Here is a 24,888-nt window from a genome sequence, read left to right on the forward strand (position 1 = left end):
CAATTTTAAAATTAAGATTGGATGTTTTTCTAAAAAAGCTGTTCTAGCAAATATTTTGGGAAACTTCTGTGGTCTGTGTTTTACAGGAGTCAGATTAGATCAACCTTTCAGAAGTAGTGTGACCAGTCTTCATTTATTCACGCTAATTTAAGGTTTTGCATGCCAATAATACATTTTAACGTTTTTAGAAGGTCTCTTTCTCCAAGTCTATAATATATAACTAAACTATTGTTGTATGTAAAGTAAATAAGGTTTTTAAAATGTTTAAGAAGCTTCATTTAAAATTAAACTAAAATGCAGAGACCCCCCGGACCGGTGGCCAGGAGCCAGGCAGTGAGAGTGCCACTGAAAATCAGCTCATGTGCCGCCTTCGGCACGCGTGCCATAGGTTGCCTACCCCTGGATTAGATGATCACAAAGTTCCTTTGTGGCTTTAAAATCTATGAATCTATGAAAGGTACTTTCTACAGCAGTGGTAGGCAAACTACGGCCCATGGGCCACACACGTGGTTCGGCCCCACTCTGGCCGGCGTGCTGAGTTAGGGCTGCACCAGTGGCTTGGCCCTGCTCTGCCTGAGGTGCTGGATCGGGGCCACACCAGCATGGCATTGGGGAGCAAAGGTCACAGGCTGCACAGAGGTGGGAGATCACTGTGCAGCTCCCCCCCCCCCGGGACACGAATTTAGCAGTGAGGCTGCACCCAAACCTGACATAGTGCAAGGATCTGGCTTGCCCCAGAAACACCCGAGGGCCCTGCCTCTCTGTTCCAGGTGCACCAAGTGTGGGCAGGCAGACATAGCCCAGCAGGATCCAAGTGTGGAGGGGCTCAGTGTATGGGGGAGACAGGTGTGAGTTGAGAGGGTTCTTTGTGGGGCAATCTGGATGCGGGCAGCTCAGTTGGAGATTTGGGGGGGGGAGGTGGATCTGGATGCACAGGGGTTTGTTGGGGGGTTCTGGGTGCAACGGTAATGGCTCTGCAGGAGGGTCCATGTGAAGGTGGTTGGAGCTCAGCGGGGGGAGGGAGGGTCTGGATATGGGGGGATAGAGCTCAGCAGGGCGGTTTGAGTGTGTGGAGTTTAGTGGAGGGGCTTCAGATGCTAGTGGGGTGGGGATCCAGGTGCAGCTGGCTGGGGCTTGGTGGGTTGGGGATCAGTGTGCTAGTGACTCATCTGAGTGGTCCAGGTGCGGGGGGGGGGGGGGTTCGTGGGTGGGTGGGGGGGGGGGGGGGGGGGGGTGGCGGTGTGTGTGTGGGGGGGGCTCAGTGGGAGAGGGAGGTTTGAGGGGGTCTGGATGAACGGGGGTTGGGGGAGCAGCTCCCTGTACAATGATCCATCCCCCTTCAGCTGAGGAGTGATGGGTGCAGGAAGCAGTGGGGGGAGGGAGATTTCAGAGCTTCCTGGAGCCTGGGGAGAAATCTAGGGGGGGTCTGACCCAGCCCTGGATGCTGTGCAGAGGAAGAGGAAGTCCCTTCCTCCCCAGCACAGCTGGGACTAGCAGCTGACCTTGGCGCAGGGTAGGAGCCACCAGCCGGGTCCTCTCCAGTCCAGCTCCCTGCCCCACAGTGATTTAAACCTCTTCTGACTGTCCTGGACACCCAAAACATACTGTTGGGGAGGGTCACATGACCACTCCTGTGGCTTCCTTTTGCTTTCTCATCAGTAAGTCATTTTTCTGTGGGGAAGCAAAGAAATCTGCGGGGGACATGAATTCTGTGCACGTGCAATGGCACAGAATTCCCCCAGGAGTAGTATGTAGCAGTGCCTTCAGAAGTCCTTATATGAACAAAATGTCTGGTGTAGTCAATAGGATCATCAAGTAAGGATGGCAGTATTGGAGTCTTTGCTTTCAGTTATTTAACTTCTAACACGGTTTAGTTGCAAACCACAGATTGAAACTGGATGTGATGTACCAGCAACTAGTTGCAGGTGATAAACACACTGAGACTTAAACAGCTATTGCCCATTTCTAACCATGGTCAGAATTTAAGTATATTGTGATTCACTGTATTATAAGCAATTAAAATTGGTGAATGTTAAAGTAACTGCTCGTGCACTAAATATTTGGAGTTGGTTGTATCTACAGTAGTACACTGTTTTGATGTAACATTGATCTACAAAACTGTAAATGCCACAGTTGGTAACTTGAATTTTACACCAGTCTAATAGATGAGTTCATTGTTTCTGCAAATGCCTTTTTTAAACAGCACTTCACTCTGCTTACTTGGTCTTTTTGGCTGGTGATTTGTTTCCTTAATCTTGCATATACTGCCTAATCCTTATTAAAATTGAGCCTGCAGTTGCTTTAATCATGAATCTGGGCTAGTCTGAGATGACTTGGTGATAACTCTTGACTTGCTTTGAGATCTGGATTCAGTAGTGCACTTTCAGGATTTAGCAGACTTGTGAAAACTACTAAGCCTATTGCATACATAATAATTTGTCTCTACTTACAGGCGTAGTGTAACTTGAGTTAAAATGTTGTTAAGCTCCCAGCTTCCATAAGGAAAACTTTTGAGAAGTAGCTGAGTGGAGTGCTTAAGAGTAGCAGTTCTCAACCAGGTGTCTGAGGCTCGGTGGAGGGGCAGCAAGGAGGTTTTAGGGGGTCTGCCAAGCAGGGCTGGCATTAGACTCACTGGGGCCCAGGGCAAAAAGCCAAAGCCATGCTGCTCCGAGCCCCACCACTTGGGGTTGAACCTGAAGCCTGCGCAGCTTAGCTTTGTGGGGGCCCCTGTGTCGTAGGGCCATGGGCAATTTAGTCGTGGGGGAATTCTGCGCCACTGCGAATGTATGTTCCCCGCAGATTTCTTTGCTTCCCCGCAGAAAAATGACTTTCTGACAGGGAAGCAAGGGGAATCCACGAGTGGCCATGCAACCCTCTACAGCAGTATGTTTTGGGTGCTCAGGGTAGCCAGCAGAGAGGTAAATCACTGTGGTGCAGGGGGTGGGACTGGGGAAGACCTGGCTCCCTACCCTGCATTGGGCTCAGCTGCTAGTCCCAGCTGGACTGGGGAGGACGGGACTTCCTCTTCCCCTGCATGGTATCTGGGGCTGGGTCAGACCCACCCCTATATTTCTCTCACTGCTGCAGGAAGCTCTGTAAACTCCCCACCCTCTAGCCCCCCACTTCCTGCACCCATCGCTCCTAAGCTGCAGGAGGAGGGATCCCTGTGCAAGGAGCTGCTCCCCCATCCACTCAACCCCCGTGCATCCAGAACCCCTCATACCCAGACTCTCCCGCTGATCCTCACCCCCCGCACTCAGAACCCCCCCAATGAGCCCAACTCCCCCAGCATGTGGACCACCCTGACAAGCCTCACGGATCTCCACCCCACTAAGTCCCATTCCCCCAGCATCTGGACCCCCTCGAGCCACCCACGCTCCCCCTACCAAGCTCTATCCCCCCACATCCAGACCCCTCCCACACCTTCACCTGGACCCTCCTGCAGTCCCATTACCGTTGCACCCAGAACCCCCTAACAAGCCCCTGTGCCTCCAGATCCCCCCGCATCCGGCTCCCTCACTGAGCCGCCTGCATCCAGATTGCCCCACACAGAACCCTCTCAACCCACACCTGGATCCCCCACACTAAACTCCTCCACACTTGGATCCTGCCTTGCTGAGCCTGTCTGCCCCACACTTGGTGCACCTGGTATGGAGTGTGTGTGTGTGTGTTTGTTTCTGGGGCAGGCCCAGTCCTTCTGTGTCAGGGTTGGGTGCAGCCTCACCACTGAGTCAGTGTCCGGGGTGGGGGGGAGCTGCACAGTGATCTCCCACCCCTGTACAGCCAGTGGCCTTTGCTCCCCAATGCCAGGCTGGAGTCTCCACATTTATTTGGCAAATAAAATGTGCAGAATTTTTAAGTTTTTGGCGCAGAATGCCCTTGGGAGTTGCAGTTGCCCTGCTTGTTGCCCCCTAATGCTGGCCCTGGCTTTTATATGCAGAAAAATGGTTGTTATGGCACAGGTGGGCCCTGAAGTTTTTATAGCATGTTGGGGGGCCTCAGAAAGAAAAAGGTTGAGAACCCCTGCTTCAGAGGACAGTAAACTTTGACTCTGCAATATGTACACAAAACACAGCTCTAAAATATTTCCAGGTGCATCTTTTCCCCATAAGAAAAAAACAACACTAGTCCAGTAAACTACTGTGAAGTTGGCAGGAGTGGGAAGCACTCTTCCTTTACTCTGTTAGGAGAGTGACTAAGTGTACAGTACCCACCTCCCTTGTGGAAAAAGACCAAATCAGTTGATGGGCCAAATATTTTAGCTCTCATTCTGGCAAAACCACTGCTGAAGTTTAATTCATTTGTCTGAGTAAAGGCAAGAGGATCAGGTGCTGTGTTCGCTAGAGGGGAGACAGCCCTTTCTTGCTGCCTTGCCCAGATGACTCGGTAAACCACATAAGGAGGCAAGATGGCAATGGTTTGTGACAGTTATGTAAATCTTCAAATTTTGTGGCATTTTAGGGTTTCTAACTGGTTTCTAAAGAGCAGTATTTCAAGAAATGAGGCAGAGCAGCTCCAGGCTAAGTGCTGCGTATAAAATATTCCTCACTGGTTCAGTGATAGTTCAGCTTTGAACAAAGATGATGTAATGGGTTCTGCTTCAAGTACTGCTGATCATGTAGTACCCATACTGTCATTGGCTTCACACAGATAGCAGTGTAGTGCTCCGCTTCAGCATCCCAGGAGCTAGTATGCATCTGTAATACAGCTGAATTATTGCCAGTGTGACTGTCTCCTCTATGGCTGCTGTTACCGTCAGCTTGATAATACTGCACATATGTACTGGGTGTGCATATGCTCCTCCCCAGAACAATTGAATTACCCTTTCTTTCACAACACAGGATCACCAACATGAAAGCTTGTGGACATCCGTTCAGGCATTGGATGCTGGTTTTATCCTCTGTTCTATGATTGGGAGAGGGAGGGCAGGTTGCTATTAGCAACTACTTGCTCATTTAAATATAAGTGAATTGCACAGGTTTTTCATTCTTTGTGGATTGCTCACTTCCATCCATTACTGAGACCTTAAAATTGATATTATGGCATATCCAGAGTAATTGCACAAATGAATCTTTTAAGGAAAAAAAAGTTAAAAAATAATCTGTTCAGTAAAAAACACTTCTCTAGTGTAACTTGTTTAACTATGCCTTTTAAGTATCTTTAATAGATTCCTGTGTCATACTGAATCTAGCTAGCTTGTATGGGAAGCTAGCTGCAGACTATTCCTGCCTCTTCTTGCCCCAATAAAAAGGGTTTCAGCATATTGTCATGCTGAACAAAAAGACATTTCTTTTGTTTACTTCCTACCATTTCTCCCTTCTACATGCACTCTAACCTACCTTGGAATCTTGAACCACCACAAAATCTAGTGCAACTTTAACTAATTTCTGGTATTTAAGATTATTGCATTTAAGGATCATTAAAAGGGAAAATCATACCGGACTACTTGTGTTAAAGTTGTTCAACATAAGTTTTGGCTGCTAGATGGAAAATAATATAGTTTGTTTATATGGAGATCCAAGTTAGTATTAACTTAGCTTGATCAAAAATACAGCATAAAATTGTATGGCCTAAAAAGTCTGCATGTAACACTAAAACGCTGTGTGAATACTGGTTGGTCAACTCCCTCAGACCTGATTGATTTTAACTTACTCTTGGCGGATAAATCGACATACCAAAGAGCCATGGAAGTGTGGGTGCTAATGGTAAAACTAGAAAGAAACTTACCAGGTATCATGTAACTAGAGAAAAATAAAGTTTAAGGGATAGTAAGACCCAAAGACTGCACCTTGGTGGGAAGACCAGCACAATCGCTTGCCTCAGCTGCTGTGTGGGGAAATATACTGGGTCTCCTAATAATGTATGGTACTTGTGACAGAGGTTACTCTATCAATTTGACGTCCAGCTGAAATAGAACTTGCCATGGCTGCTGAGCAGAAGGTGGTGAGTAGAATTCGAGTCTCTGCCTGTTTGGGGTGTTGATCTTCAGTTGGTCGTCTTTCCTTGTTCTCCTTTTTTCTTTTTGCCCATAGCCATAAATGCAGGCTCATGCCTCAACTCTTCTGCTTTTAACTGGCAGCAACCACAAAGCAAAACACTCTTTTCTTGAGGAATGCAACAGCCTAGTCAAGGGTTAGGATTTTCTGCTGTTCCTGGGGTGGGATAGGTAACTATACATGATCTCATTACACATTAAAAAATCATAGCAGATCATCAGGAAGAGTAGTGAAATTGAGCTTTCAAGAAAAAACATATGGTGCTGAAGCTGGTGCCCCTGGGAATCTTTTTCCTTGTATACCTGCCCAGTAACTACTGCCAGATGGGAGAGTCCATTTTTCTAGGCTTCACAAAGACTTCGGGATGATAACAAATCTTGAGTCAACACAACTTGACCCTGATGTTGTGTCGTTAATAGTTTCTAAAACAATATATTGGTTTGCTGGGTACTTAAAATAGTTTTTTTTCATGCATTAATAAGCAGTACTGGAAATCCATTCTGTCACTATAACATTTTAACTGTTCACTTTTACTTGACCTATATATTTGTGAATTATGTAATTAAGCACTACAGAAAAATCTTTCAAGATATAGGAAAGTTAATGCTGCATTCTTGTGGGAAGCTGCTGGGAATACCATACCTTAAGTAGTAGGCTACAGCCACTTAAAGCTGCCAGTTTAAGTGTTACCAATGGGTGTGCATCAGAATTGCTTGTGGCATACAAGATGCCCTTACGTACAAGCACCTTTCAGGTTCTAAAATGAAATGAAAGTAATGTCTTCAAGCTCATAAACCATACCATCAGTGCTATTAGCACCTCTAAACTAAATGTCTGCAGTACCAGCCAACAGTAGAAATATGGAGCTGGCGATAAGAACAGTATGGTGAAAAACAGCACATAAAAGGCCTATTGTTTCATGAGTGAAGCAGTATATTGATGCTTTAGACAGTATTAATGGGTGAAATAATATTTTTCGGATAAAAATGGATGACTTAAAGGCAGGAACAGAAGAAAGACACCAATGGACATACAAGTTTAAAAATCCATCCTACTGAATATCAGGGAAGCAGTATAGGTCATCCTTGATGTTAATTTTGCATTTATTAACAGTTTAGCGTCCATTATTCTATAAACATCAGTCGTATGTGTTATAAGCACTTTAGTGGAAGGTATTGTAAATGGTTGTAAGCCAAGGTGGTAAGCTACCAATTACTTGTTACCCATGGATTGACCTTTAAACTTTAAATGGAGCCTTAATATAAAGTGTGACCACAATATTAAACTCAAAGGTTTGTTCACAATAGATCCAGTCAGGGGGGTTATTTTCATTTACATTTTAGGTCGTTCCCTCTTCTCCCCTCCCCAACAACTATTAATTAGCCTGTCCACCTGCTCGTTCACCCCTGGTAGTACTGCTTGTGTCTCATTCAACTGTTATGGCTTGTTATCAGATCAGTTTGTAAGCATTTTGGAACAGGGACTGTCATTCTGGTTTGTACAATGTCTCAAATATGTTTTAAAATCACCCCTGAGCACTTAAGAACAGCTGTCATAAGAGCAACCATTTGTCTGTCTCAGCCCCTCACATCTGTCATGCTCTTTCTCCTTTGTCTCTAAATATTTTGGTGTGTTAATTATCTTAAGGTTTCTGAAACAAGATAAAGCTTGAATACCTTAAATTAATTGTTACTTTGAGGTTTACAAGACAACCTATCACATTGCTTCAGTGTACTCTTGGAGTAGTGCAAATTGTTTGCGGCCACTGTGTGGTGTCTCTGAGTTCTCCTCACCGTCTCACATACAGTTGGTACTAGCAAGGGAATAGTGAATTTTATACCGTCCAAAACAATTGAATCACAAAACGGATATCAGATAGTGTGCATTTGTACTTAGCACTCAGTTGGGTTTTTTTTGTTTCTTGTTTTTTGCTAAGAGCTAAAAAACTGGCAATAAATTCCATTTTCTATTGTGTTGAAGTAGTTCCAGGCTGTCCGTTCTAATTTACATGCATGTCTGTGAGTCACATGCAGCCCTGCAGTCTGACGAATAAAGTGTGGTCATAGTGCAGGATATCCCCCCCAGGTTGTGTGGGGATGGGGGTGCATGGGTTAGGGAAGTAAGGTATCTGGAGCAGCAATCATGATGAGCAGTTGAAGGTTTGATGATGTAATGTCTTGTGACTGGTGAGTTGTCAAGCCTGACCAGAGCTGATTTAGTCAAAAGCACAACGGCCTCAGTGCTCGGCGGGTAGCAATCGATCTATCGGGGATCGATACATTGCGTCTCGTTAAGACGCGATATATCGATCCCCGAACGCGCTCTCCGTCGACTCCGGAACTCCACTGGAGCGAGCGGCGGTAGTGGAGTCGACAGGGGAGCTGCAGCCATCGATCCCGCGCCGTGAGGACCCAAGGTAAATTGATCTAAGATACTTCGACTTCAGCTACGCTATTCACGTAGCTGAAGTTACGTATCTTAGATCGATTGCTCCCCCTCTTCCCCCCCAGTGTAGAGCAGCCCTTAATTTGACCAGTGTGGCTGGTGAAATTAAATGTAGAGGTATGTTTCTGATTAAATTGTTCTCTTCTCATTCCACTGTAACTACACGTTAGAAAACCTAGAGTTGGCTAACATTAAACAGTCTAACTTTGAATGTGTGATCAAACACCACTACATGGATACTAAGGTACATGATGTTTGGTATGTTGGACCACTTGTTGAATGTCCTTACACAATATTCAGAGGCTAAGTGAACCGAACAGGATGACATTTTGTGTATGGTTTTTTGGCAGAGAGGAATAACAGTGACATTTGTTTTTAAATACAACCTGTTAGTCATACTTAAAATTCTGATGGTGTCCTCGGAGCTGTGGGATTGCCAGCACATCCATTATAAATTGCTCTTTCCAAAGGGTGGACAATGATGTTTCCTTTAAACTGAAACTTGGGGGGAAATAGTAAAATTGCATCCCTTAGTGAGTACCCTTGAAATCTGCCTTTGAACTTTGCTGAAGTTCCAAAGATTGGGTTACTTCTGTACTACCTGAACTGATACATTATAGGCAATATCTAGAACTCTGCTAAAAGAGAGCAATTGAGATAACTAAGGCAGTTGGCAAGTCAGGGATGACCACTATATATAGCAGTAAAAAGGGTTGCTGGAACACTTTGTAAACTCAAGAACACAACCACGAGACTTTCTAGATATACCTACAGTAAAATGAGACTAATGGCTTCTAGTCCTGAGAAACATGGCAACTACCATCCACATTTTCATAGTTTTCTCGTTCATTATTATAGATTTTTACTTCTTGAATTCAGACACTGTTGCCAAATATTCACTTGTTACAGACACTATACATGAGTCCACAACACAATTTTCCCGCCTGCACTTCACAAGTCACACTAATACCCACCATTGCTGACTATTTGAGATGGAATTAAATTATCCTAGAAATTCTTTATCCAGGTCAGAGTTAAGGCATGGAAAATCTTGCAGTGCTACTGCCTGCTGGTTTTGTAGCTAGTTGACAAACATCTCCCAAGCAGTCACTGTGGTATTTTTCACAAGCACTGCATTAATTAAACTTAGAATGAAATGACCACTTCAATTGTGCTTGAAATAACTTTTTTTGTGGAATAAAAGGCTCTTTAGGTATCAGCCTTGGTGTATTTGCACATCGCTATTGAAAAACACCAGTGAAGTCCAGCATAATGGTATATAGTGCCTAAGGCCTGGTCTATACTACCCGCCTGAATCGGCGGGTAGAAATCGACCTCTCGGGGATCGATTTATCGCGTCCCGTCGGGACGCGACAATCGATCCCCGAATCGGCGCTCTAACTCCACCAGCGGAGGTGGTAGTAAGCGCCGCCGACAAAAAGCGGCAGAAGTCGATTTTGCCGCCGTCCTCACAACGGGGTAAGTCGGCTGTAATACGTCGAATTCAGCTACGCTATTCACGTAGCTGAATTTGCGTATCTTAAATCGACTCCCCGCTGTAGTGTAGATGTACCCTAAGTGGGAGAATGATACTCTTTTATTGTCATTTAAAATAAATGATAAGAAGGGACATGTGAAAAGAGCTGGAGCTTTATAATACTGTCAGATAGCAAGCAAATGTTTATATAATAAAATGGGTTGTCAAAGAGGTGGGAGGGCTGTGATCAAAGCTCTCTGCTTGGTCTATGGAAGGAACAGTAATGAAGTGGTATAGACCATGACTAGGAGTCAGTGAATTTCATTACTCTTGACTCACCTGCCCTTTTTAAATCTTTCAGTAGGCAACTGGAAATTAATTTCTCCCCAAGATGTAACTTTCTGGGGAGTCATTTTGGTTGCATCACATAACTGTACTAATGACACTTAACATTATGTATTTTATCAAAAAATGCAGAATACACAGAACTGAACAATAGGTGTTAAGGTCTGGTGGTCAGTGTGTCACTTTGTTTCTACAGTTTCTATTTGCAACCATTTGAGTTCTTAAGCAGAACAAAAGTTGAAGGAAATAAAATCTAGTGTTAGAGCAAGTTGCTTCTCTTTGCTCACTGCACCTGGGGATGAGATGAGAATTTCACTAGACTGTCTCATTGAGCACACTGAAGTAGACTTCCCCCAGCTTGTGATCCCACTTCACCCACAGAAGTGAGAATTCATCTTTCTAGTTTAATGTACTTTTGAGAGAGCTAACAAGATAGGCTTTAAATGTTTTCAACCTAATTGTTTGAGGCTTCTTCTGATTTAAAAAATAAAATCTATTCTTCAAGCTTCTTGAAAGGCTTTAAAAATATATTGCCTCTACAAAGGAGATGCCTTTTACAGATGGCCATTTTCTGTCACTAATTTCTTTTGTTACCTTGGAGAAGGAGCACACGTATAAGATCAGACTTCGAGCCAAATATGTATTCTAGGTCTCTTATCAAACTTATTTTAGACCCTATTAAATTATATGGAAATTTCCTTTAATATTTTCAGGTATGATATGAGACTACTTCTTCACGTCCATGTAAATCTGAAATTCCACAGCCTGCCCTGGTGGAAAAGGGAGAAGACCGTGTGAGAACTGGGAAATAGGGCTCTCACCTGGGGAATGAAGCTTTCTTCTCAAAGTTTCTCCCACACTCAGTATATACCTTATTCACCTGTAGGTTTATTAGTATATTTAATTTATTTCTTTCTCTTTTACTAAAGAACTCGCTTCTGTTTGTTGGGTAATCCAGGTATAGGTTAGGGAAACAAATTGAGTCCTATTTTATAATCTCACTGGAATATTATCCAGGTGAATTAACTGATCTATATTTAGCAAGAGACATACCTCTTCATAGGGAATAATTCTGCTTTTGGAATTGTGTAATAGTATGTAGACAAAGATTTGTTGAAAAAATACAGAAAGACCAGTCTGGAAATCGTAGTTCAGGTTTAAGGTGCTCATTACTCATTACTGTTCTTGCTGTGGAGTTACAGGTGAGTTGAAAGGAAAACTACGAAGCTTAACTTGTTTTTCTCTTTTTCTGTTGACTAATTATTACTTGAAATTTAAAACTGAAGCTTGTCTTTGGACCAGACTAGTTTGCCTCCCCTTATGCAACTGATGTGTGTGTGTAGCTGTGAAAATGGCAGACGTTTGTCTGCTGCCTGGTTCATGTGCAGCAGCAGGGTGACCTCATCCTGCTTATACACTGATGTGGAAGCAGGCTTCCCTCTCTTCTTAAGAAAGTGCATGGTGCAGTAGAATTGAACACCATTAGAGCTAAATGTTGTGTTCTATGTGAAATGGTTTTCCACACATTGTGAGTGGTGCCAGCTAGCTTCCAGATTTGCAATAGAGAATTGTAGAATAGCAAATGAAAATGACAGGATTTAGATTTCCACAGTATAAGAGAAAGGAGTAGTACACACCAGAGTGGATAAAAATCAATGATTTAAAAAAAAAATAAAAAATTGGATTTTTTCATTTAAATTGGATTTTTTGGATAGGATTTTTCCTCAAAAAGCATTTTATCTAAAGATAGTTTTAATTAAGATACATTATAACTCAAAGATATCTCGTCATGGAATAGGGATTATAAATTCTAATTCTATAGTATGAGACAATATATTCGTGTAATGTTTAAGAAAATTTTTATAAACGTGTTCCAATAGTTCATGGATTAGGGACCCAATCTTATGGGGTTCCAGGGGCTTCTATATAGATCAGGGGTCAGCAACCTTTCAGAAGTGGTGTGCCGAGTCTTCATTTATTCACTCTAATGTAAGGTTTCGCGTGCCAGTAATAAATGTTAACATTTTTAGGTGGTCTCTTTCTATAAGTCTATAATATACAACTAAACTATTGTTGTATGTAAAGTAAATAAGGTTTTTAAAATGTTTAAGAAGCTTCATTTAAAATTAAATTAAAATGCAGAGCCCCCCGGACCAGTGGCCAGGACCCGGGCAGTGTGAGTGCCACCGAAAATCAGCTCGCGTGCCGCCTTCAGCATGCATGCCATAGGTTGCCTACCCCGATATAGATTTTTTAGGTTAATCTTTCTAACTACTCAATGCGACTCAGTGCTCAGTCTAGAAGATACCATCAGAGATGCTTAGTTTTGCAGTTTTCAAATTGTGGATTTGTGTCTACAGAGGTAACATGCATGTTAACAGCAAAAATGTTGTTAAATAAATAATATATAGAGGTGAGAAATAACAGACCTCAACCCTATTGTCCCTCTGCAAATTTGTGTAAACAGAGTCAATCCCTAATCTCTCTCTAAAAGTGCAAAGTTTCAAAAAGTTCAACGAATAGATCAGGGGTCAGCAACGTTCGGCACGCGGCTCGCCAGGGTAAGGACCCTGGCGGGCCAGGCCAGTTTTATTTACCTGCTGACGCAGCAGGTTCGGCCGATCACGGCCCCCACTGGCCGCGGTTCGCCATCCCGGGGCAGAGGGAAGCGGCGTGGGCGAGCGATGTACTGGGACAGGCAGTAGAAACAAAAGTGAAAGTGTTTGAGGAGCATATTCCAGAAGTCTTGAGGTCTTTCTGAGTGTAGCCTTCATTGATTTGAGATCTACCATACCATTTTCTCACTAGAAGGGAAAACTTATAATGGCAGCAGGCCGTAAAAGAGACCCAGTTTGGGACTAAGAATTATTCAAGAAATATATGTTTGCTGATGATGTTTTAAAGAAAGTCACACCAGTGGAAATCACTTAAGCACTTGGATTTAGAGACTGTTGAAATGATAATATCACTTTTAACAGCAATAGCTTCTTCTGCTGGTGTAGAAAGAATATTTTCTTCTTTGGATTAATTCATTCCAAATTGAAAAATCGTTTGGGACCTGAAAAAGCAGGAAAGCTTGTTTTTCTTTTCCAGATTATGAACAAATAGGAAAATGAAGGCGAAGACGACTGAGTTAGCTGCAGAAGCCAATATTTTAATTTTCTCATGTTGACCTGGCTGACATAGTCGATTTAATGGTTTTTTAAATATTTCATATAACTATTTTAGTTGAAAACAATTTTAACAAAAAAAATCTGATTTTAAAAAACATGAATGTTTAACTAAATTCAAAAATTCATATGCTTGCTTTGTTAAAATATTATATGTTTGCTGTTGAAGAAAAGAATCCAGAATACATAACTTTGTTTTAGTTAAATAAAACAATTTAAATGTCTGTCTGGTGATGTTCTCCTCCTAATACAGCATGGCAAGAAAATCCTCCAAATATTAATGAATAATGTGTTGAATTGCAGATTGTTCACCTCCCAGAGATTTCATAAATATCTGCTTCAATTACCTTTGGTAAATGAAATAACCAAACATTCATTCATTTTCTGATATAGCTGTAAAACTAATCTGAAAAGTTTTCAAAATAAATCACTTTAAAAATGTATAATGTGTACCTTCTAAAAATGAAAGCTACATCTATCTCTTGAGTTGTGAAGAATACGTATTAAGGTTATAACAACCAACAAGAATGCACTTCTATGTAGAAATTCATGATTAAATCAAGTTTTCCTGACTAGTGATTTAAATCAGTTTGATTTAAATCAAATCCACCCTGGTACACACTGCTGAACTGTTCTTTTTAGTGGTTTCCCCTTTGGTGGGCATTTTTCTCCAAGTGATTTAAGGTGCACACAACCTACATTTTAAGTAATGGGCTGGCTGGCTCTATCTGTGCTGTTTTCCAGTGTTGTCATATGGCTGTATAAAATCCTTAGCACAGGAAGTGATCTCTTAATCATCAATTAAACATCTCTCAAATGTCCTTCAGTAATTGCAAGGTGTGTGGTACTTGATTATTTGCTTTATGTCCTCAGAGTTCCTTCAATTCCACATCACCTCAGTATTTTGATACCATAGTGGTGATAGGGGGCCTGAGAAGTTCAAGCAAAAGTTATTTTCCCCCTAGACTTATATTCAAATATTAGAAGATTTTTTTCTGAGTGTTTACGAAATTCTGTAAAATGTAAAGTTTATTAGTATGACTTCTGGTAAAGCAAGAGGAAGAGGACCTTATTGAATTCCACCATCCTTTAGACCCTGATAGCCATCTAAATTCTCTGACTACATGACTTACATTTTATTTAACAAAAACTAGGGACCTACTAGCTAACAGTAACTAACAAAAAAAGAAACATGAAATGGCAAATTGGTGTTAAAAATAAATAGTCAACTTCACAATTATTTGAAACGAAAACCCATGTTAAATCTTGGTATTTTTGCTTGTATAAAACCAAAAGAAATTATAAATGAAGCTGTTATTTGTTACTCTTTTTCTTAATGTAATTTTACTACTTCTCATTAAAATCAGGTATTCAGCAAGTCAGAAATTGCTTTGTATTAGCTTTGAGTGGTGAAAAACTGATGTAGAAATAGTGTGCAGTGTATTAAATAGAGACTTTATACAGGCAAATATTGTGTTGAATGGCTGCAAATGCTATTGTATGAGAAATGAGATCAGCTTCAAAATTCCAGTCATACATTTTTTCTTAGACATGCTTGAATTAGAAGTCCATTCTTCAGTTAAAGCTCTCAATGCAAGTATATACATATAGAATTGCTTCTACATCTCAAACCTTTGTTTGCTTGAACACTATGCCACCTTGTGCTTCTCGAAATCCTCTGAATACGCAGGCACTGCAGTGAAAAAGACAGCAGCAGCGACTGCAGACTGGCCTGGTTTGAAAGGATGACATCACCTCCATTAATGTGTGATAAAGACTGCTGGCTCAGAGGTTGCTGAGCTGTGTAGAGATTGGTGCAGATATTTTTGGCACTGCTCTTGAGTACGTTCAATGACTTTCTTCAATAAGTCTTACTAAACCTACAAATCATAAGTGCTTTGTAGTACAATTAACCTGAAAAAAGATAATGTTCTGCTTTATTTATTGGCATGATCACTCCCCCATGGAGTTAAAAAGAGCACATGCTCTTTCCTTTCTTCCAGCACCCTCTCACCCAAATATAACTCCTGCTGTCTTTTGCCTTCAGTAAATTCACCATTGTAGAACAGGCACAGAAATAGGCCCTTAAGGGGACAGGAACATGAAACTAGTACACCATGAGCCTTTAAAGGCACAATCAGCTGCAGTGAGTAAATCTCAGAGGCCCCAGTTTAGCAAGGTGCTTAATCTAGTGCCTAACCTCACTAGCCAGTCATTGAAATCAGTGGGATTATACACATTCTTAGGTATCGAGTGGAATTGGAGCCTAAGGCAGACTCTAACATACAGAACTAGCCCCACACAATAAGATTATTTCTGCATGAATTTCTATCAGATAAAACAATGTTTTTCACCTTAACCTTAATAAAATCAGCATCTTAATTGGTCCAGTGTGGCGGGTGAGGGAGTGATATACAGAACCCACAGCAGGTTTAGGGTTGATAACTCAGAGCATTACCAAAGAACTCTGCCTCTTGAAAAAGAGGCTGCAGAATACTATCACCTTTCTAGAACTGGTGGTAATGGTGCTATTGCAGAACAAATGCATTTACAAACATGCTGGGAGACTGTTTTTTTTCATCTAAAGCTGCTGGCCTTACTCTTGTCCACAGTAGAGGTACAGCTGTCATAGGGGGAGCTAGGATATATCAACAAAAAGTTGCTACATGGAATTACTGACAGCCCAGAACATGAGTGGCTCCCTTGAGCAGCTGCAGCCTGCGGGACCTGTGATGCTCAAACAAGGATGTAAAACTTCAAACCATGCCCCCATGTTAGTTTGATGAATGTGGAACAGTTCTGTATCTAGGAATGCTGACCTGTAACCTATCGATACCATGTGTGATCCGAAGAGTGAGAGTTGCTTTGTGGCTGTATTGTCTTATTGGGCTGTAATCTGAATGTTTTGATTAACTTTTAATGGTGGCTTTTGGAAGAGCAAGGAGGAGAGCAAGACAACAGCTCTAGATAAGCAGCTTCCTGATAAATTTGGAGGCAGTTACAAAACACTGGCCAAATGATTAGTGGTGAAGGTGCTATTTCCCAGCTTCCGCCCAGAGCAATGCAGCTCTTTCGCCAAGGCTGGGAGCCTAGAGATCAAAGCGATTCTTAACAGTTAAGACTTGAGGGCAGGGCGGGGGGGATTGTCAATGAGTTCTTCCTGGGGACAACAACTGACATAATCACAGACAGGTCATGCAGGAGTGTCTGAAGTAGAGGCCTTCCCAAGCTTCCAGGAGGGACGGTAGGCCTTAGGGAAGACAGGCCTCAGTATTGTTTTTGGTTTAAGATCTGTCTCTGAAATGTGTTGGTACTAATTAAAAATACACGGCATTAAGGATGTGTGGTCACTGGATACCACTGGCCATAGCTCTCGAGGAGAAGAAATGCACATACTGAACGTAAGGCATGCCTCCTTAGGTAATCACAGTTAGTATTCAGGGACAACAGCCTAAGTCCCAGTCTCGATTCCATTCTGAGATTATGGCTTGAGAAAGAGACAAGAAAGGGCCAGAAGACTAGTCACAGTTAGCAGGGAACAACTAGCAGAAACTCATTGGAGTAAAGGCAACGTCAAAGCCACCTTCCCTCACTTGGGACGAATTACCACTGGGGAGTGGGGGGGCAAGAATGAGCTTGTGTAAGGCGCAATATAAGTTGTACCCTTTGGCCTTCTGTAGGATTCAAAGCCCTAGGGGGTCGTGTATGTCTCATGTTTAAATCTGCATAAAATCTTGCCATTAAAATGCTGAATGTGGCTAAAAACTGGATGAATTTGGTTTTTAAAAGAATCTTTTTGAAAAGATACAATTAAAAATTATGAATTATGATTTAGTCGGGGTGATGTTCCACCCATGGAATACCACCTGTTTTGTTGACTTAACAGATTCTGCAAATGAGAAACTTGTTTTATCTTGTTTGCAGGTATTTCCCGAAGAGATTGCCTGTAAGGAAGCATTAATGAAGCACCTTAAAAAAATTTCTCTTCGCAAGATAGAGTACTCTAAGCACTATGTATGTGGTTGACTGGAAGATGAAAAGGGGGATAGAAGAAGGATGCAAACAGATTTCTAGCTGCAGGCCATGGGGTGGCATTACTTTGAATGCTGGACATTTACAAAGGGGTTTAGGATCAACCATTCATGAGACTTAAAATGTCACTTGCTCTCCATGGAGTGAATGCTTTTTTTCCCCATCTACACATTCAGGAACTTGAGTATGTCTGTGCTGCAGCTGGGAGCATGCTTCTCAGCTCAGGCAGACAGTTTCACAGTAGCTCTGCTCAAGCTAGTGCATTAAAATCAGCAGTGTAGCTAGGGGTAGCTCAGGCTAGGTCTATACTACCTGCCTGAATCGGCGGGTAGAAATCGACCTCTCGGGGATCGATTTATCGCGTCCCGTTGGGACGCGACAATCGATCCCCGAATCGGCGCTCTTACTCCACCAGCGGAGGTGGTAGTAAGCGCCGCCGACAGGAAGCCGCAGAAGTTGATTTTGCCGCCGTCCTCACAACGGGGTAAGTCGGCTGCGATACGTCGAATTCAGCTACGCTATTCACGTAGCTGAATTTGCGTATCTTAAATCGACTCCCCCCTGTAGTGTAGATGTACCCTCAGATAGCTTGGACTTGCTTGAGTACAAACCCACCCATACTCCCCGGGTAAATACTCGGACAACTACCCTGAGCTGCCACTTATGCTACCCCAGCAACACTGCTATTTTTAGTGCACTAGTTTGAGCAGAGCTAGTGTGTTTGTGTACATGAACTAGGAAAAGCACTCCCAGCTGCAGTGCTAGTGCTAGTCCAGTGCTGAAAGTTTTTCTAATTTGGTGGAAACTGTTAAACAAATCTGTTTTTTATGCTGACTTGCAGCAATTTCTTAAAATATGATTTTTTACTTCTGTGGATATAAATGGAAAATGTAACACTACTGCTTAGAATATTCTAGCCTCCCCATCCCTACCCTTTCTAAACAACAGACTACACAAATGTCTTGACAACTCAATTATATCCTTATGAAGTTTCTCTGTAGTCTTCTAAGACTTATTGGTACTAGCTTCTAAGTGACAGAATGTATTGGCACATTATTTGAATTTTTTATTCTGGTAAGCTTTGCAACAATGAATGGAATTCCTCATTGAATGAGGAGGAAGTAGTAAAACTACTTGCTAAAGGCCAGTTGACAGCTGTTCGGTGTAATCAGAAATTGCTGGACCTTTGGATCATCTCAAATCTCTTTTTGTGAGCCCTAGCTTGTAAAAGGTGGAGATGAATGAATATTCACTAGTTTTTGCAAAGTACTCCTAAGGTTCACACCAGTAGAAGCCAGGACCTAGAAAGGGATCGGCATGTAAGATACCTTTATTTTTGCTTATGCAGGTGAAAATTGTGTGTAAAGTAGTGTGTAGGTGACTGAAATTCATTGCTTGCTGCCTTGAAGGATTCATGCCATTAGTTGCCTATCAGACTTCTGTTTGCTGGAAGAGGAAGTGAAAGTCTGGTATCAGAGCACCATTCAAAATGAGAGCTACTAAATTAAGTATCAGAGGGATAGCCCTGTTAGTCTGGATGTGTAAAAAGCAACAAAGAGTCCAGTGGCACCTTAAAGACTAACAGATGTATTGGAGCATAAGCTTTCGTGGGTGATGAAGTGGTGTGGGTATTCTACTAAATTAAGTTGACCTTTCTTTTTTTCTACTTTGAAAAAACTTAACTTCAGTGCTTCATCTTCCATTAAGGGTTGCCTACTGACCATGTTGTTATATTACATGTATACACATTTCTCAAGTGATCATTCGTGTATTTACATAGGTAAAATTTTATAGGATAAAAATGGAGTTTACAAAAGATTCTAACTTTATTGAGATCTCATTAATAGGTTCAAAAGATCTTAAATAAAGTTGTAGGCTTCAAGATAAATTAAATAAGGTAAATGTTTCCTTATGTATTAGGTAGATGGGATTTGAAAGCCTGCTTACATTGCATATCAAACCACTGACTTATTTCCTCGTTTCTTATGTGTTCCAGGGTTTCGCAAAAATGATGAAATGAAGGCTATGGAAGTATTGCCAATTTTAAAGGAGAAAGTTGCCTATCTTTCAGGTAAAGTCTTACTCTTACTAACATGCATTGTATTTTTAATTGAAGTGTTTGACAGCCACAGAAAAAAAACACTAGTTTACATGTCCACGAAATACCAGGTAAAACTGTCTACCAGCGTTAAATATTTGTATGTCTCAACACCTGTACAATAAGAACTGTCACATAATTTTTTTGCCAGTATTTATCCTTGTACAATGACATGAAATTAAAGTATCACTGGCAACTTGTTTTACACAATAGATTACTTGCTTTTTCCACTTCATTCAAAATGCTTTTCCCTTCCTCTGTTTTTCCCTGTCTTATGAGCCTTAAATTTGTTCTCTGCTTGGGAACGTGGTAAAATAGCACAAGTGTGTTGACCAGTTCATTGGGTTGTGTGTTTGACCTGTAAAGCCTTCGTCACTAGTTGATCAAGAGACAAAATTGACGAGCATTGCATTGAGAGAAGCTTAATTCCCCCTCCCCCCGATGTCTCCAGTATACAATTGGAGTTCAGAACTGGCTAGTCTACAAACTAGTGGAAGGATTTAAAAGTGTGGGTTAGATTCACAAAGACATCAGCTGTTTGGTGTTAACCTGCACATTGATAGGTAACCTTCCTTAAAGGAATGCTGACCGTCTCTTAATTTAATGACATATTCCTGTGAACTAGGCTATGGCTGTGACTTCATTCTGAGTTAAATGCTTTAAAAGCTGTTGAGATTAAGAAGCAGCAGTCTCTCTGCCCATAATCCGTAAATGACAAATCACTTGCAGAGGACAGTTTCAGCCTTGATTTTTTTTTTTTTAGGTTAATAGTGTGTTAAAACTGCAGAAAGGTCTTTATTTGTAAATATTCAGACACACAACAGTGCCTCAGATTGGGCTAGCGCTCATTGGCATGGTGTAGCGGCACCTAACACAGTGATGCTGCTGTTTGCTTTTGAGAGTATGGGTCATGGGACTTTGCTCTCCCTCTCCCCTGTTTTGTGTTTTTTCTCAAAAGGCATTGGTTCAGTGAAGCCCAATAACTTGAGTCTTCCCCAATAGGAAGGGTTTTTTCTTATATTAAAACAAGTGTACATCAGAGGTGCATGCATTAATTACTGAAGGCTACTTAATGATCTTTGTCACATTCCATTATTCATCTGCATACTTCTTCCCCCAGTGTTCAAGGAAAAACTGTAAGCACTTGGAAGTAGGTCTCTGTCATGTGCCATGAACTTTTATGGCATAGTGTAAATAGAATATCCAGGTGTCACTCTCGTGAGTTAGTGGGAACAACATGACTGCAAAACATTTTTCAGTCATATTCCTCAAGAAAAAGGTAGAAAAAATGGGCAGCCCCCTGACAACTTGGAAATGTTTGCTAAATGGCTGTTGGGAATGGTACCTTGCTGCTTTTTATAGTGCAGTAGTGTTAATATGGCTTATCTGAAACCAGAGAAAATGGGATGGTTCCGGAGGAGATTGCTTAGTGTCACGTGGGCCCACCCTGTGTTTTTATGTTGGTGTAAATGTGAAAGGATATGCAACAAATCACAACATAGAGGATTCTAAATGTATTATATCGGGTATAAGAACTGCCCATTTCAGTACCCAGGAAAATTAGGGTGAGAAAAAAATATTGACTTATTGGTTTATTGCAAAAAAATGCAATTAGCAGCTTTTCAATAGATTCTGTCGCTATAGGTGCTGTTAGTTTAGCTGGTAAAACTGTATCCAGCTTCTCTGAAATTTATTTGCAAGGGACTATATCAGGTCATTATATTAAACCATTAAGATTTAAAAATAGTACATGCACTAATATATAAGAAATTTGAGAACACGGTATAAGTTCCTGAATAAGATCAGTACTGGAAATGTAATAGTTCTGTTAAATCAGTTCACTAATAGGCATACTACATTTTTGCATTCCTTCCTAATTGGTTTCTTAGAGTTGGCAAGCTGTTAAACAAGCTCACTATTAATAGTCAAACACATCTATGTACAGAAATGACAAATAGTGAGAAAAGGCAGTAATTCTGTATAGAGTAAGTACTTCTGGTGCAGAACAATCACACGAGAAAGGTTATTGAAAATCTCAGTGAGCACCTCAGCTTCTGGGTGCCTTTTCTTCTCCTATCCCTCTCCCCCTGTCCATGGATCTTAAAATATTTCTCAGCTTGAGATGCATTAACATTTGCACAGTAGATAGCAGCAGACTCTGGAAGATGACGGTAGCAATTTACTCTTGGTTGACATCGTTATGCTTTCCTCTATAACAAAGTCTTCAAACATAGCTAGAAATCAGAGCTTGGGTTCTGGAGCTACATATGATTTGGTTTTTAAGCAACTGCTATGACCAAGAAATAAGGAAATAATCAGGGCCCCGATGATAACCTTTTTACAGACGGGAGTGACTGCCCTAGAATAACCCAGAAAGTTAATGGCATAACCAGGCACAGAACATGCGAGCTCTGACTCAGGTTCCCACAAAGCTGTAACCATCTCTGTTCAGTACTGCAGATAAAAACATTAACATACTGCAGATGTCTCAAACTGAGGCACGAGATGAAGTGACTCATTGGAGGTTTTCCAGTGAGTCAGTGCATCTGTATAGTTTGGATTAGAATATATCCAGACCTCATATCCTTTACTCTTACCATTAGTCTGCTATCCCATTATACATAGTCTAGCAGCATTGCTTAGAATCCAACTTTTTACCAGATGATTTAAATATTAACTATGACTGTGCTCTTGCTGGTCTTAACCAGTCTTTTCTAATTTAGGAATACACTTGGCACTCATATTACAGTGATGGAACTTTGTAATCTTGAATGTATTTATCCTGTCAAACACCTTTGTGAGGTAGTGAGGAAGTACTATTATCTTAATTTTACAGGTAAGGAATTGAGGCACAGAGACTAAGTGACTTGCCTAAGGATACACAGGAAGTCCGTAGCAGAGCAGGAAATGGTCCCTTGGTCTCCTGAGTCCCTGGCTGGCACCCTAATCACTAGACAACCTTCCCCCAAAATATCTTAGTTTCACATCAAAAACAAAACCTATTAACTTACTCTTCTCTTCAAGGGTATCCCTGAAGACCGCTGCTGCTTGTCAATGAGTTGCATTGGTAAGGTTTTGTGCAAATTGGCATTTCCTGAAAAACTTAAACCCATCTGGAGTCTGTTGGCAAGGCTGCTCTTACATACTACCACTTGGAAGAAGTGATGCATGCCCACTGATTCTGGCCGGGAAAAAAATCAAACGAAAAACAATACACATCTCTCTCTTCACAGGCAGAGGAATTTGGTGTCTGTGGATTAATATTTATTTTTAGTTTATATTACTAAAATAAAAAATCCAAGTCTTACTGCAGAGAGCATTAACTACCTTCTGATGAGAGCTCCTTAAACTCTGCAATTTTTTCTTGGGGGTGCTGGACTTTGCTTGGGGTTGAGAGAGGCAGTAATGTTTACTGGCAACAGTAGGACTCCATTTTGAGTTGCACCTACATTTTGAAACATCATTTTGAGTCAGTCTTGCTGATGATCCAGATACTATCGAGGAGGGCAAAGAGGCTATATAACAGTGGTTCACATCGTATTTACCCTTATGGGCTGCTCTTTATCTATTATGTGGGACGCATCCATGATATATACTATCTGTGTGGCCCTGAGGAGGTCATATGGACCGCAGCTGTGTGCTGACTGGGCTGTTGGTTGAGAACCACTGCTATATAGCCTGCTCCAATACTTAGGAGCTCAGTTTAGTTAGAAGTTTGCTCTAAGGTGGAGCACATTCCAGCTTGGGAGTTCAGTGTAGCTCCGAAGTTCACTCTGTGAGTGTAGCATGGCTCTGAAGCCCTCTCCACTTCATGACTGGTTTAACTCAAAATCTTGCTTGAGCCTGGCAGTTGAGTTTAGCTCTAGAGCTTGTTTGAGCTTAAACAGCTTACTCTGGTCCTGAGGGCTGACAGATACCAGCTAGGGGTTGCAGCTATAAGCCTTTGTACCCTTTGAGGGGATTTACAAAAGGGTGTTTATTATGCAACTGTTGACTCGTAAATTACACATGTCTAGTAACTTGATTCCCATAGGATCTTAACTTTAAAAATCACTTATTTTTCTGCGTGTTTAAGGGACTCCTGATTTTTAGGTTCTCTCTCCTACACTGCACATGTCTACACATGGAGCTCTTCACTGGTGTTCTTGTAGCAGTGTACTTCACTGGCAAAGTGCTCCTAGTAGGCTGCACTTTGTACTGGTGTATTAAAACCACCTCCATGGGCTCAACATAAGCTAAATCAGTAAAAGCACAGTTTTGCCTTAACTGTGTCTACGCTGGGGATGACTTCTGGCACAGCTGTGTTGGTCAGCGATCACTTATCTGCACACCTCTGACCGACATATCTATGTGAGCAGAAGTCTGTAGTGTAGACGTGCTCTATGATCCATAACATTATATTCGATGTGCAATGTGACACTTTTGGCCTGAAAATGCTCATGTTTAATCTCAGGCCAGATCTGTGCTAGAAACGTTACCTGGTTTAGTAATATCAGTGAGGGGAGAAGGGTTTGGAGTATTTTTGGTTTTTTACAACATATTTAATTGACGAGCCCTACTGTATATGCGGTTACATCAGCATATAAGTACTTTTGCCTGTATAACATACTTCACTTGGGGAATCAGTATAACCTCTTTTGCAAAACACTTTTTTACACTAGGAAAGTTTGCTGGTATAGGTATCCTTATATAGGTATATCAGCAAACCTTTTTTTAATGAAGACTAGGCCTCAGAGGAGTATTGTGGGAAGCTGAGAAATTATTACTTCCACAGTGCACTATTCAAATTAAATGCTGTCTAAAATTAATATTTGTTACAGGGTCATAAAAAGGAATCTTAATATAAAAGTCTAATGGGGTAAACTTAATTTTGAGGGTACATTTAATTCAAATAGCCTGGTTTGGTGTCTTCAGCTATATAGAGTAAAATGCATACACGTGAATTGAGACAATCTCAAGTAATATATAGGTCTAAGGTTTTTTTGGTACACCTTCAGACTCAAATATTGTTTGTCAACAAATGTCTGCCAAAGCTGTTGCAAAGCTTGAGCTTTGGTTCAGATGTCTCGAGTGAGGGTTTCCATAGTCAGTGAGGCAGTATGAATAGAGGTTCTGTGGTATAAAGTGGGTAATTAAGTACAAATTTTGAATTGGCACTACAAAATGAAATTATTTTAAAATAAGCATGTTGCTGTGTAAAACAAAGAACCAGCAAATTCATCGTACAACTAGATCTTCCCTCACTTGTCCATCAAGTCCCCCTTGAAGTTCAGGGATAGCAAATAACACTCTTTCCCTCTAGTAACTGTTGCTCGAAGATACCTG

At 41.4% G+C, this 24,888-nt stretch overlaps 1 protein-coding gene across 4 annotated transcripts in view; it reads left to right on the plus strand.

Moving 5' to 3' along the window:
• TRIO (trio Rho guanine nucleotide exchange factor) overlaps positions 1 to 24,888 on the plus strand; it is a 418,347-nt gene that overhangs the window by 102,926 nt on the left and 290,533 nt on the right. For all 4 annotated transcript variants that reach the window (XR_004644600.1, XM_034761550.1, XM_034761548.1 and 1 more), the window contains exon 2: positions 19,462 to 19,536. Coding sequence is in view for 3 of the 4 variants with exons in the window: in XM_034761550.1 (XP_034617441.1) it covers positions 19,462 to 19,536 (75 nt within the window). In the remaining variant the exon portion in view is untranslated. The remainder of the gene's footprint in view (positions 1 to 19,461; positions 19,537 to 24,888) is intronic.

Source organism: Trachemys scripta, chromosome 2 (genome assembly GCF_013100865.1).
Source record: "Trachemys scripta elegans isolate TJP31775 chromosome 2, CAS_Tse_1.0, whole genome shotgun sequence".
In the NCBI taxonomy this organism is placed as follows: domain Eukaryota; kingdom Metazoa; phylum Chordata; order Testudines; family Emydidae; genus Trachemys; species Trachemys scripta.